The sequence below is a fragment of the Sturnira hondurensis genome, unplaced genomic scaffold (genome assembly GCF_014824575.4).
Source record: "Sturnira hondurensis isolate 20B ecotype Veracruz unplaced genomic scaffold, ASM1482457v3 Scaffold0008782, whole genome shotgun sequence".
Taxonomy (NCBI): domain Eukaryota; kingdom Metazoa; phylum Chordata; class Mammalia; order Chiroptera; family Phyllostomidae; genus Sturnira; species Sturnira hondurensis.
Genome location: NW_028081413.1, coordinates 990,608 through 1,004,713, shown reverse-complemented (window position 1 = coordinate 1,004,713; position 14,106 = coordinate 990,608). Strand labels below are relative to the sequence as shown.

The following is a 14,106-nucleotide window of genomic DNA, read 5'->3' as shown; positions in this document are numbered from 1 at the left end:
GTTAGGCATCATTCCTCCAAGCAAAAGGTCACTTGTTTGATTCCCAGTCAGGGCACATGCCTGAGTTGCTGGTTAGTACCGACTGGGGCACATAGGAGAGGCAACCAACTGTTGTTTCTGTTTCTTTCTCACATCAATGTTTCTCTCCCTCTTCCCCCTCCCCCCCCCGTCCCTTCCCCTCTCTCTTAAACTAACTAAATAAAATCTTTTAAAAAACCAATTAACAACAACAATAAAAAGGAGCATCATCCCTTAAACCAAAAGGTCACGGGTTTGATCCCTGATGAGGGCACATAGGAGAGGCAGCCTATCAGGTTTCTCTTGCAGATGGATGTTTCTGTCTCCCTCTCTTCTCCTCTCTCTAAAGTAAGTAAGTAAGTAAGTAAGTAAATAAATAAATAAATAAATCTCTTTTCAGGAGCTTTTCCAGACCTAAGGAACTTTGAGTATATCTACACGAAATCAATGCTTTCGTTGTCTCAACGGGACACTCAACTCGTTCAACTCGTTCCCCTCTCCCTTTCTTCACCAGTCCCCACCTCGGCACTGGGCCTCGGGATTGGCTGGTGCTGAGTGACGTCCTCAGATTGCGACCCGAGAGTGGCGCCCGCGTGGTTATGTGGCTAGGTGTCCACGGATGGCTCCCGATTCGCGTGCGAGAGTGTTTTAACCTGCGGTTCCTCAGCTTTGCCAGGACTTGCAGTGGCCCTAGGGGCCCGATGGCGGAAACGCTCTCGACTGAGACGGAGGCAGCGAGCGGGTTGAGGGCTCCGGCTCAGCAAAACGGAGACGCAGGTGGCGTCGCGAGTGGTGAGCCGCCCCCAGGGCACCCGCTGCCGACGGCCCGGGGAGTGGAGCTGGCCCCAAAGGACCGGCAGCCGGCCACAGGGAGCGAGGAGCAGGCCCCGGCTGCACCGCAGGACCCAGGCAAGCGGAAGAAGCGGCGGGGCGCAACCCGGGAGCGCGTGGTGCCGCCCCCGAAGAAGCGCCGGGCAGGGGTGAGCTTCGGCGATGAGCACTTTGCAGAGACCAGCTACTACTTCGAGGGCGGCCTGCGCAAAGTGCGGCCTTACTACTTTGACTTCCGAACCTACTGCAAAGGCCGTTGGGTGGGCCACAGCTTGCTGCACGTCTTCAGCACCGAGTTCCGAGCCCAGCCCATGTCCTACTACGAAGCTGCGATCCGAGCAGGGCGTCTGCACCTCAACGAGGAGCCAGTACAGGACCTCAGCATTGTGCTCAAGGTGGAGTTCCGATAGGGCCGGCCGGGGAGTGAGGAAAAGGGCAGGGTTTCTTTCTGAGCAAGTAGGGCATAGGTACTGGAGTAAAATCAGAGTAATTCTGAAGCTTTCTCGCTTTCCCTTGGAAAAGTCAGCCCCCTCCTCTCACCCCATCTCCACAAGTAGCCTCAGCGCTTCAAAATTCAGTGCTTCAAAAATAGTGCCTCCTTGTTTCCAAAGGACAGAAGTTGAAATTCGTGCAGCTCCTTTCGTGTAGCAGCCTCGTACCACCGGCACTGACATGGATCACTCTACTTCGCATTGTGGATGTCTGTACACATAGTATATGTCTGTCGTTTATGTCTCCTTACTGTGTGTTGGGCACAGAGTTAAGAATTTTAAGTACTTAATATTTAATTTTATCGACAGCCTGTGGGGTATGTATTGCCACCTCATTTTACCTGTGAGGAAACTAAGGTAAACCTTGTGGAGGTAAGGCAAAGGCATCAGTTCCAAACCTTTGGAACTGTGTTCTTATAACTGCTTCAGTTGTTTACTATAGACCCTGATATGACAGAATGGTAAACTGTCATAGGGATAAAGATGAGCTGCCTAGCCCAGTGCTTTGACCCTTCTTTAAAATTCCTTCACTAAGAGGTGCCAGACGCCCCTGTCAGTAACACTGGCTCACCAGGTGAGAGGAGACAAGGAGATTTCAGCACTTGGGAATGGGCGCTGGTTTGAATCCTCTCCCCGATCCCAATTTTGAAAAGCACATTTTACAGACAAGGAAACAGGCCCAGAGAAGTGAGGTGACTTGCAGTGAGCCTGTGGGAAATCTAGGTCTAGAGCTCAGATCTCTGGGCTTAAAGCTTGGTGTTATTTCTTGAAGGTCATGAAAAGTGATGGTTTATGGAGATTTTTCCCTCTATTTTAGACAAATATTTACCTTTTAATATAACATTGTAGAGAAAATACAAATTAACAAAATCAAAAACCATCCATAATCCCACCACGCAGAGATACTACCATTACTGTTTTGGGTATATCCTTTTAGTTCTTTTTTCCAGTGCCTGCTTCTGCCTGTGTTGTGTGTCTGCATTTTTACAAAATGAGAATGCACTAGACATACTGCTTTTTCTGTGTAAGGACATATTGTGACCATTCTTCTGTGTCAATAAATAACAGGAAGCTGTGTGTGAAGTTGACTGATGACAGGTTGCTGGCCTCCTGGCTGACCAATTGCCTGTGTTGTTGGCAGGACAATGACTTTTTGAGGAACACAGTGCACAGGCATGAGCCACCAGTCACAGCAGAGCCTGTCCGCCTGCTGGCTGAGAATGAAGATGTGGTGGTTGTAGACAAGCCTTCTTCCATTCCCGTCCACCCCTGTGGTCGCTTCAGACACAACACGGTCATCTTCATCCTGGGCAAGGAGCACCAACTTAAGGAGCTACACCCACTGCATCGGCTTGACCGCCTTACCTCAGGGGTCCTCATGTTTGCCAAGACAGCAGCCGTTTCGGAGAGAATACATGAGCAGGTTCGGGACCGGCAGGTGAGCCTGGCTTTTGTCTCATGCAGGTCTCTTCCTGGGCTCACAAATGCTGAATATCAAAAGGATGTCCCTGAGTTCTAGCTGAAGTAGCCCATTGTATTTTATCTGGCCATGTTTCCTACCTTCAGGGAGGTCAGCAGCTAAAGTGCCAAAAACAGGTTATTAATATCTTTCATGTGTCAAGAGATTTTAAGAGATGGCATACACTGCCTCTCTTGGTACTTTGCTCTGTTGATGTTTTAAAGTGCTGACAGGCTGAGCAAAGTTTTCGAGATTATGGGGAGAGCCTACCTGGTGGAAAGAAAGAGGCTTGGGTAAAATGGTTAAATGATAGTGATTGTGGTCTTGAGATTTATAATTGTGGATCTGATTGCTACATTTACTGAGTGCTTACTGGGTACCAAATACATTGAGTCTAACTCTCTGAATGCTTATAACAGCCCTTTGAGATAAAAGCTTTTCTAATTTCACTTTTTCTAGACAAGTTAAATGGATTTAAAGAGACTAAGTAATGGACTCTGAGTCACGAAACTGGCAAATGGTGGAGCTGGGGTTTGCATCCTCTTCTGTGTGGCACTGGTGCATCCCTCACCACTTGCAGAGGGTCGGGGCTTCAGGAGTTTAGGCTTCGTGCTGATTTTCTCCCTCTTCCCTCCTGTGTAGCTGGAGAAGGAGTACGTGTGCCGGGTAGAGGGGGAGTTCCCCGCTGAGGAAGTGACCTGCAAGGAACCCATCTTGGTAGTGTCTTACAAGGTAGGGGTGTGCCGTGTAGATCCCCAGGGCAAGCCCTGTGAGACAGTGTTTCAGAGACTGAGCTACAATGGCCACTCCAGTGTGGTGCGGTGTCGGCCACTCACAGGCCGCACCCACCAGATCCGAGTCCACCTCCAGTTCCTGGGCCACCCCATCCTAAATGACCCCATCTACAACTCGGTGGCCTGGGGCCCCTCCCGGGGCCGGGGTGGCCACATTCCCAAGACGGACGAGGAATTGCTACAGGACCTTGTGGCAGAGCACCAAGCCAAACAGAGCCTGGATGTGATAGATCTCTGTGAAGGTGACCTGTCCTCAGCACTCACAGACTCCACAGCTCCTTCCTCAGAGCTGGGCAAGGACTACCTAGAAGGCTTGGTTGCATCTGCCCAAAAGATGGATGGAATACTTGAGGCAGCCCCTCAGGATCTGGACACAAAAGCCCTGGCACCAGGGAATGCAGCTGAAAAAGATGTTGTGAATCAAGAGATAGACCCCCTCTGTGCAGAGTGCCGGCTAGTGCGACAGGACCCCTTGCCCCAGGACCTTGTGATGTTTCTGCATGCCCTGTGCTATAAAGGGCCAGGATTTGAGTACTCTTCACCAATGCCTGCCTGGGCGCAGGATGACTGGAAAGAGAACTGAGACCTGTGGCCAATGGAGAAATTACTTCTTGGGTTGGAAGAAGCCATGGAATAGGAACTGACCTCATGGAGTGGTACTCAAGCTTTCTGTAAGGAGTGAAGTTGGATTCTTAAAGGGACTGCTCATACTTGTTACCTCCTTCAGTTTGGGGGCTTTTTGGTTTGTAAATATTTCCCTTTTTCTTATACCTCTGGTGTCTGGTTTTCCTACAGCTTTTTTTTTAAATTGAGATTAATTTACATAACATACACTTAACCATATTAAGGTATACTGTTTAGCGGCATTTAGCACATTCACAATGTTGTGCAACCATTACCTCCTTCCTAGTTCCAAAATGTTTTCATTACCCAGAAGGACACTTAGACCCAATAAACAATTATTCTCCATTTCCCCTTATCCCAGTCACTGGTAACCATTAATATACTTTTTGTCTCAATGGATTTGCCTATTCTGGACTTTTCATATAAATGGATCATATAAGAGAATTCTTTGGTGTCTGTCGTCTTTTGCTTAGCATAATGTTTCAAGGCTTAACCAATTTATAGCATACATCAGTACCTCTGTCCTTTTTATGGCTGAATAATATTCCATTGTATGGGTATATTATACTGGCCATGTTTTTGTGTACAAATTTTTGTTTGTATTTTCAGTTCTTTGTATGAAAGAGTAAAATTGCTGAATCATATGGTGATTCTGTGTTTAAATTTTTGAGGAGTCATGAAACTTTTCCACAGTGGCTGAGCCATTTTGAAACCGGATAAGCCGGCATTCATTCGTGCTACCTGTCACCACCACAACCAGTAAGTAGGGACAAGGACTGAATTTTTATGGGCACTTTATTTAGATGCCGGCAGTCTGAGAAGATAGTGGGTTGTGTGCCCTCAAAAAAGTCTTAACACCTCATCTCAAGCCCACCTTTTTATAGGAAGAAGAAAAAGTTAGGTAAGGGATTTGAAAAAAGGTTAATCAGGTAAGAGTTGCAGTCTGGCCGCAACCTTCCTAGTATTTCTTTTATCTGTTGATCAACAGTTCTTTGTCTGCCACACAGAGGTTCCCTCCTGGGAACACCAGTGCTCACTTACACAGCTTGCAGGGCCCCTGGGGCACAAGGGTTGAGTAGCTTGCAGGCCTGGAGTCCTGTAGGTCCTGCATTCCAGTTCCTGGAATGACAGCTTTCCACAGGCATTAATCCCTTAAGCCTATCAACATTGACTGAAACTAAAATCTTTTAACTCTTTGAGTTCCCCTATCAATTTTACATTCCCAGGGACAACATGCCATGTTTACAATTTCTCCACATCCTCACCAATACTTATTTTCTGTTATTCTGGTTATAGTTAGCCTAGTGGGAGTGGAGTGCTATGTATGGCACGGTTTTGATTTGCATCTCCCTGTTGGTTATTGGTGGCTGGCATCTGTGCATGTGTGTGTTGGCCATTTTTATGTATTTGGAGAAATGTCTATTCAGGTCTTTTGACTATCTTTGAGTTGGGTTGTTTGCCTTTTTTGTTGTTGAGTTATAAGATATCCATACATGTTTTAGATATAAGACCATTATCAGATAAATAATTTGCACGTATTGTCTTCCATTTTGTAGGTTGTCTGTACATTCTGTCTGTGTCCTTTTATTCACAAAAGTTTTATTTATTTTTTTGTTGTGGTAAGAACACTTAACATGAGATCTACCCCTTAACAAATTTTTATGAGCACAATACCTGTTGTTAACTGTAAACAGTATTGAACAGCAGATCTTTGGAACTTAATCATCTTGTATAACTGAAACCTCATACCTGTTGAATAGTAATTCCCCATTTTCCCCTGCTCCCAAGCCGTGACATCATTCTGCTCTCCATGTGCTTGACTTTGATAGAGACCTGGAAAAAAAATCTCATTTTCCTTTACTCACTACTTACAGAATACTCTATACTTCGAATGTGTGGGGGTTTCCCCACACCAAGGAATGATCCTAGACCAGCAAGGAGGTGTCCTGCAGTTGAGCCCAATTCTGACACTATCTACCTGGAGAGAGGGTCAGATCCCAGAAATTCAGGGCTTAGTCCCACATTGCCAGTCTCAAGTTCAGGTTGTCACCTGTGTGCTTCTGACCAACCATAAGTCAGAGGTTCCCACAACCCTCTCTGATTTAATCATTTACTGGAATGGCTCACAGAACTCGGAAGTGGTTTACTTGGTAGATTGCTGATTATTACAAAGGATATTAAAGGATACAAATGAATGGCCAGATCAAGAGAAATAAGGCAAGGTTTGGAAGGGTGTTGAGCACAGGTGCTTCTGATCCCGTAGATCTCAGGATATGCCACCACCTGGGCACGTGGATGCGTTCTTGCTCACCAGCCTGGAAGTTCTCTGAGCCTAGTTTGTATGTGTTTGGAGACACATCTGTTCAAATCCTTTGCCCATTTTTTAATTGGCTTATTTGTGGCTGGAGGGGGTTTTGCTATGGAATTGAGGAAGTTTCTTATATTTTTTAATAGTAACCCCTTCACAGAAAGATGGTGTGCAGATATTTTCTTCCGTAAGTTGCCTTTCACTCTGTTAATTGCTTCCTTTTGCTGTCCGGCCTTTTAGGTTGATGTAGTCTCACTTGTCTATTTTTGCTTTTGTTGCCTGGGCCTTTGGCAAGTTTAGTTTTGATGCAGTCCAACTTTTTTTTCCATTTTTAGTGCTTTTGATGTAATTATCTGAAAATCCATTGGCAAATCTAAGGTCATGAATATTTACCTCTATTTTCTTTTAAAGGTTTTATAGTTTAGCTCTTATATTTAGGTGTTTGATCCATTGAGTTGATTTTTTTATATGGCGTGGGATAGGAGTCCAACTTCTTTCCGTTACTTGTGGATATCCACTTTGCCTAGTGATACAGAGATAGCTGATCAGATCAGTGGGGGGGGGATTTGGGGGCATAAGAGAAGGTTGCCTGAGGCGATGGTAAACAGACTAGGTGGGCTTGGCTGAGAAGCTGAATGCCTCCAGAAGGAATGGAATGATGGGCTAGATTTGAAATTAAAGAAGGGCTCTCGGGCTCTCTGGCTCTCACTTACTCCTCAAAGATGCCTGGATGACCATCCTGCAGCTGCCTGTGTTTCCCAGCAGGAGGTATTTTGGATGGGAAGGAACTCCGGATGCAGCCTGGGATCAGGCTGGCCTGGCAGAGGGTGGCAGGGTTATTCTGCCTGTGTATCAGAGGGGACAAGCTCGAGGCAAAAACCTGCCGTTCTCCCCAAATTGTATAGTTTTTGTATCTTATGTTGTTCTAGTTTGTAAACTAATCCTATGAAAATAAGATAATTAAACCTAACCAGGGGAATGCTAGGAGAAAGCAGGTGTTAAAGAGTTTAGCTTTAATTAATGGGTGTAAGTGATTATAACTGAAGAATTGAAGAGCTTAGCCTTAATTGATAGGTTTAAATCTACCAATTAAGGCATGTGCAAAGCGGTTACTCCAAAATTGTGAAGCTTTTGAATAAAGACCCCTTCCTTTCCTTTATCACCAAACCGTTGCCTCTGGAATTTTGCCTAGAGGGCAGCACGACCCCACTTGCACCATTTGTTGAAGAGACTGTTCTTTCCCCCTTGAATGATCTTTGCACCCTGTAGAAAATCAATCGACCACAGATGCATAGGTTTATTTCTGGACTCTTGATTCTTTCCCGTTGATCTCTGTGTCTCTCCGCCACCACTGCCACACAGCTGTGATTTCATTCCTGCAAACGAGGGTGATAGGATTTTTAAAATTTAATTCGTATTATGGTAAAAAACACATAACAAATCTTCCACTTTGGACTTTTAAGTGTACAGTTTAGTAGTGTTAAGTATGTTCGCATTGTTGTGAAACCGATCCCCAGAGTTTTGCTTCTTGCCTGACTGAAACTCTACCCTCCTCTTTCCCACCCCAAGGCCCTGGTAACCACCATTCTACTGTCTGTTTCTGTGAATTTGATTACTTTATTTTTAAAATATTTTATTTATTTATATTTAGAGAGGAAGGGAAGGAGAGAAGGAGAGAAATATCAATGTATGGTTGCCTCTTGTGAGTCCCCTGCTGGGAACTGGCCTGCAACCCAGGCATGTGCCCTGACTGGGAATTGAACCGCGATCGTGTGGTTCGCAGGTCCGCGCTCAATCCACTGAGCTACACCAGGGCTGAGTTTGATTACTTTAGATACCTCGTATAAGTGAGCCCATGCACTTTCATCTTTGTGATTGGATTATTTCATTTAGCAGCATGTCCTCAAGGTACATCCAGGTTGTAATGTGACAGGATTCCTTCTTTTAGAAGGCTGAGCAATAAATACTCCGCTGTGTGTGTTTATCACATTTTGTCACCCCTCATTCACTGTGGACACAGGCTGCTGCTACCTTTTGGCTGTTGTGAATGATGCTGCTTTGAACAATGTTGGGCAGATGCCTCTTAAATATCCCACTTGCAGTTCTTTCGAGTGTACATCCAGAAATGGGATTGCTGGATTATAGAGTAAATTCTACTCGTAATTTTTTGAGGAATCTCCATACTGTTTTCTATAGCATCTGCATCATTTTACAATCCTATTGACAGTGAACAAGGGTTCCAATTTTTCCATATCCTCACCAACACTTACTATTTTCTGGGATTTTTTGCAGTAGCCATCCTAATGGGTGTAAGGTGATAACCTCATTGTAGTTCTGATTTGCATTTCCCTGGTAATTAGTGATATAGAGCATCTTTTCATTGGCTTCTTGGCCATTTGTATATCACTTAGAGAAATGTCTATTCAAGCCTGTGTACTTTTTAGAGGGTTGTTTTTGTTGAGTTCTGTAAGTGTTCTCTACGTGTTCTGGATGTTAACCTTACAGATGTATGATTTGCAAATATTTTCTCCCATTCTACAGGTTCTTTTTGTTCTGTCTAGTGATTGTCCTTTTGTAACAGGGTGCAGCCAAGAGGGGGGCCCCAAATAGGGGTTTGGAATGGGGTCCAGAACTCAAGGTGTCCAGGAAATATTAGAAAGATATATAAGATGTCCTCACCACCCCACCCCCCCCACACACACACACACGTGTGAGTTGGTGGAAAGGGACAAATGAAGCAGGGCCATAGAGAGCTGTTTTGTACAGCAACAACTTTGCAGCTAACCTCTGGCATAGCCATGTAACATTATCTATAACCTTTTACTAGTTGCATAGATATGTTAAATAGCTGTGGCCATGCTCTTAGCCAGGGGGATGGAAAGGGACGTCCCCTGTAAGATGAAACTGGGGGCAGGTCCCCCAGATTAAGGCACCTGTGTGAGAGCTTGGAGAAGATTGGCTCCACGCCGTAGGGCCACGCCTGCCCAGACCCACTGTGGCAGCCCAGTAAAGCTAGAAGGATACAGGAGTGCTGGCAAGTGTAGCCGATTGTGGGAGGAGTTGTAAATGGGGCTGCAGAGGAGGATTGTTGTGAGGATTTAAAACCCTCATGTGGCAGCCATTGAGGAGAGAGCCACCTCAGCTTTGGTGGGAGAGAGGACCACATGATTGTGGCAGTGAAGAGAGAGAGCCACGTGCTTTTGGCCAGAGTGGGGACTCCTGCAGCTGAGGTGGAGAGAATCACCATGTGGCTTTAGCAGAGAGGCGACCCCCCCTCCCCACAGCTTTGCCAAGAAGAACCATGCGGTTTTGGCCAGAGTGGGGACCCCTGCAGCTTTGGTAGAAGAAGACCTTGAGGCTTTGAGGTGCTCCCTTTGGCCATGTGGCCTGGGAAGCAGGAGAGGCTTTGTCTGGAAGAAGGGTGAAAGAACTCTTGCCAGTAGCCCATGAGAAGGTGCCACATGGATTTAGATTAATTAGAGATCCTGCCTGGACAGGGACACAGCTGACAATGTCAGGAGCCTGGATCCCAGACGTTTGCTTCTTTTCCTGAGTTACGATACCCTGAATTAGGGGCAGGGGGAGAAGAAAGCACTGTGGGCATCTGTGGGTATCCAAAAAGGACTTCGATACCTTAATGAAGACGTTAGGTCACTACTTTAAGTCTGTATAGTATTACACAAACATTTCCTTTCCTTTTCACAAATCTCTGGCATTGAGAGATGTCTTTCCTATCTGGTGGCGGACATAATCTAGTGGGGGGTCCTTTAGGTAATAGTATATCGTGACCTCCTGGTCTGTTCTGTAACACTTTGATACACAGAGGTTTTTGAGTTTGATGTCCCATTTTCTTCTGGCACTGTTTAGTCATTTTTAGCGTACATGCCTTATACCTCCTTGGTTAAATTTTAATACTAAGTATTTTATTCTTTTGGACATTATTTTGAATGGAATTGTTTTCTTAATTTTGTTTGAATCATTCATTGCTACTGTATAGAATTACAACTGATTTTTGTGTTGATTTTGTATCCTGCAACTTTGCTGAATCTGTTAGCTTAATACTGTGTGTGTGTGTGTGTGTGTGTGTGTGTGTGTATTCTTAAAGCACCTGTACTTTTTCCTGTCATCTGCAGGTAGAGATAATTTTACTTCCCCTCTAAATTGTTTGTGTACTCTCTTCTTTTCATTTGAAGATTGTTCATGTTTTTAAAAATGGCAATTTGATCAGTTAGTAACTATATCAGAACAACTAAGAATTACCTAGTAATGTGACTGGCAGCAGCAACTGGAAGCATAAGTGTGGCTCAGGGGCTTCAGAAACTTCAGAAGCAACACAGGTACCAGTGAGGGCTACAATGACAACAGGAGGGAGCCCTGGGCCTGTCGCTCACCATTCTGAGGACTGGATGGTGTGAAAGGTGGTGCCAAGGCAAAAGATTAGTTGCTCAGTTTATATCAAAATTCTTTAAACATTTTCCAGAATTGGCTGCTTCTGTTATCAATGCACAGTTAGTTATCTGTGAGGATCAAGATGTATCAGTTCACTAGCAAGCAATTAAAGAGTTTCCTCAATTTGCCACTGGGGAAAGTTCTTCCCCAGTGGTCAATACTCTAACCCAACTTTTGCAAGCAGATGACTGAAGAATTTCACGTAGCGAACAAATGCCCTGTTAGCTTTATTTAAATGGATGCAAAAGGGACTTTAGGTGGCTTATTCATCCAAATCCTTCAAGGAGAGGACACTGTTAGAAAATGAGTAATCATAATTCCTTCCACAAAACTTAAGACTTTACCAGATGATGTCTTTTTTTAGACTAATACTTAAATTTATTTTTTCTATAAATTTCACATGCCTACTTTGTTTAAGCATTATGGAAGACTTTGTTTTGTTTTGTTTTATTGTTGTTCAAGTACATTTGTCTCCATTTTCACCCCACCATGACCACCACCCCATTTGCACCGCCCCAAACCAGATGAAGTCTTAACAAAGGAAGTAAAGAAACTTATACTAACTGAATCCAAACAGGTCCTAGAAGATGTGACTGGGGAAGAATTTGTCCTATTCATGAACAAACTATCCTGGGTTAAAACATTTTTAGACAGTGAAAGGAAGACAGCAACTTGTAGACTTGGTAGCTAACCAGGCTGACCTGGAACAAATGTTCAACCCATCAGATCCCAAACGTGTGGCCAGGCTCTTACAGTGCAGGTGGTGCCCCTCTTCTCTAAAAGTGTGCATTCTACAAGGGCTGTGGCTTATTTCTGTGAGCAGGTTCGCTCTAACCTCCGCTCTTTGACTATTTCAGTGGGAAGTCCCGATACATACTTGGAGGGATTGAAACTGTTGGAGATGAGTTCATTTTGTGGTGACATGGAAAAGCTAGAAAGAACTTTAAGGAATCAAAATAAATTATTGGAGTATATGCCTCTCCCTCCAGAAGAAGCAGAAAATGGGGAATCCTGGTAATGAAGAACCCAAGCTGCAATTCAGTTATGTGGAATGTTCCTTGTACAGCTTCTACCAGTTGGGCTGAAAACTTCCAGATTTCTTAACAGTCAAACTGAATGCAGAAGAGCTCAAAGATTTTATTTTTTTTTTATTTTATTTTTTAAAATATTTTATTTATTTATTTATTTTTAGAGGGGAAGGAGAGAGGGAGAGAAACATCAATGTATGGTTGCCTTTTGTGCGTCTCCTGCTGGTAGTTAGCTTGCAAGGAACCGGCCTGCAACCCAGGCATGTGCCTGACTGGGAATCGGACCGCGATCCTCTGGTTCGCAGGCTCGCGCTCAATCCATTGAGCTACGCCAGCCAGGGCCTCAAAGATTTTAAAGTTAGGCTACAGTACTTTGCACAAGGTCTGAAGTTCTATGTCAGACAACTTCACTTGGCTCTCCAGGGTAAAACAGGCAAGGCCTTATAAACAGAAGAGAACAAGATGAAAGTTATTGCATTAAAAATAACAAATCATGCCAATGTTTTAATCAAGGATCTCTTCCACATTCCTCCTTCTATAAGAGCACAATACCATTATCCTGGAAATATACAGAAGGTTGAAATCAGTCAAAAGAAATTTGATGAAGACACAACTTTTGGGTTTACTACCAAGAAATTTCCAGCAGGACCAAAAAGGATGTCAGGCAGATTTATAATCCTCCTGGAGGGAAATATAGCAGCAATTTGGGCAACTTTAATTATAAACAGAAAGGAGCCTTCAGGGGATGTGGAGGTGGCTGAGGTTGGGGATCACGAGGAAATTATAGTCTCGTAGTTGGGGACAACTCTACTGAATAAGACATCATATTCTTCAGCATTGTCATGCACTTAATATACTTGCATTCTACTAGTCATTGGATTGCTGGGGATGTCCCTTTAAAAGAACTGCTACCTTTAGCTAAAAATTCAATGTTCTTTATACCTTGTATGTATGATCTACTTTTGGAACAGACCATGGTTGTAGGTCCAAGGTAAAACCACAGCGATATTCTTGGATACTTTGTGCACAGTCTTGACTTGTTTTCACAATGTCATTATTCAGGCTTCATATTGTGAGTTTTTTACTTTTAAGCACCTTCATGATTTGTTATTGAGAGCTATTCAAGTCTAAAATGTAATGCAATTCAGTCCAGTTCTGATAACTGGTAAAGATCATCAGTTTTGAAAAGTTACTGATTTCTCTCTCCCCTCTTTCTGCCTCTACCATCTCCCCAATATATGGAGAAGAGTAATGGTCAATCTAAACATTTTATGTTCTTTATTATTTTTTCTAAATATTTGATTTATTTTTAGAGAGGGGAAGGGAGGGAGAAAGAGAGGGAGAGAAACATCAATGTGTGGTTGCCTCTTGCACACCCCCTACTGGCGACCTGGCCTGCAACCCAGGCATGTGCCCTGACTGGAAATTGAACCAGCAACCCTAGGATTTACAGGCCAGCACTCAATCCACTGAGCCACACCAGCCAGGGCTGTTCTTTATTTTTAAATAAAGCTGCTAGGCAGTAGTTCAGCATTCCTACCTAGTGTCACAAGAGCAAATTATTGGCTTTCTTAAAATGTAGAAATGACATTACTTTTCTAGGCGAAAGTAAATTGCTTTGCACTGCTTACTTACCTCTTCTCCATATGTTGTGATATGAACTAATTTTTTAATTTAATTGTTGTTCAATGAACTTTTTTTAAAAAGATTTTACTTATTTTTAGAGAGAGGGGACAGGAGGGAGAAAGAGAAAGAGAGAAACATCCATGTGAGAGAAAAACACTGATTGTCTGCTTCGCCCCAACCGGGGACCTGGCTCACAACCCAGGCTTGTACCTTGACAGGGAATTGAACTGGTGTCCTTTTGCCTTGCCAGACGGTGCCCAACCAACTGAGTCATGCTGTCCAGGGCATGATATAAAACTTTTGAATATGGGATCTTACTAGATGAATGAAAATGTGAATATATAATGTACATATGTGTATATATGTGTATGTATTCATGCATACCATGAAACTTGACTATACAACATAAATCATTTTTTGAAATTTCAGGAATGTGTAGTCTTTGGCGTGGTGATTATCCTTTTGAGGCTGAATCCAT

General features: G+C 43.9%; 1 protein-coding gene and 1 pseudogene across 2 annotated transcripts; both read left to right on the top strand.

Annotated features, from left to right (window-relative positions):
- The first annotated feature begins 535 nt into the window (after nucleotides 1-535).
- RPUSD2 (RNA pseudouridine synthase domain containing 2) lies at nucleotides 536-4,660 on the top strand. 2 transcript variants are annotated; one of them, XM_037056063.1, is made up of 3 exons: nucleotides 536-1,244; nucleotides 2,482-2,778; nucleotides 3,442-4,660. In XM_037056063.1, the coding sequence occupies exons 1-3, from the start codon at nucleotides 618-620 to the stop codon at nucleotides 4,174-4,176; spliced, it is 1,659 nt and encodes a 552-aa protein (XP_036911958.1). In that variant the 5' UTR covers nucleotides 536-617; the 3' UTR covers nucleotides 4,177-4,660. The 2 variants fall into 2 exon arrangements, with proteins under 2 accessions (XP_036911958.1, XP_036911959.1); XM_037056064.1 differs by having other exon boundaries at nucleotides 913-1,244; nucleotides 2,409-2,778.
- A 2,462-nt stretch (nucleotides 4,661-7,122) lies between these two features.
- Nucleotides 7,123-12,971, top strand: LOC118993532 (apoptosis inhibitor 5-like; annotated as a pseudogene).
- Nucleotides 12,972-14,106: the final 1,135 nt, after the last annotated feature.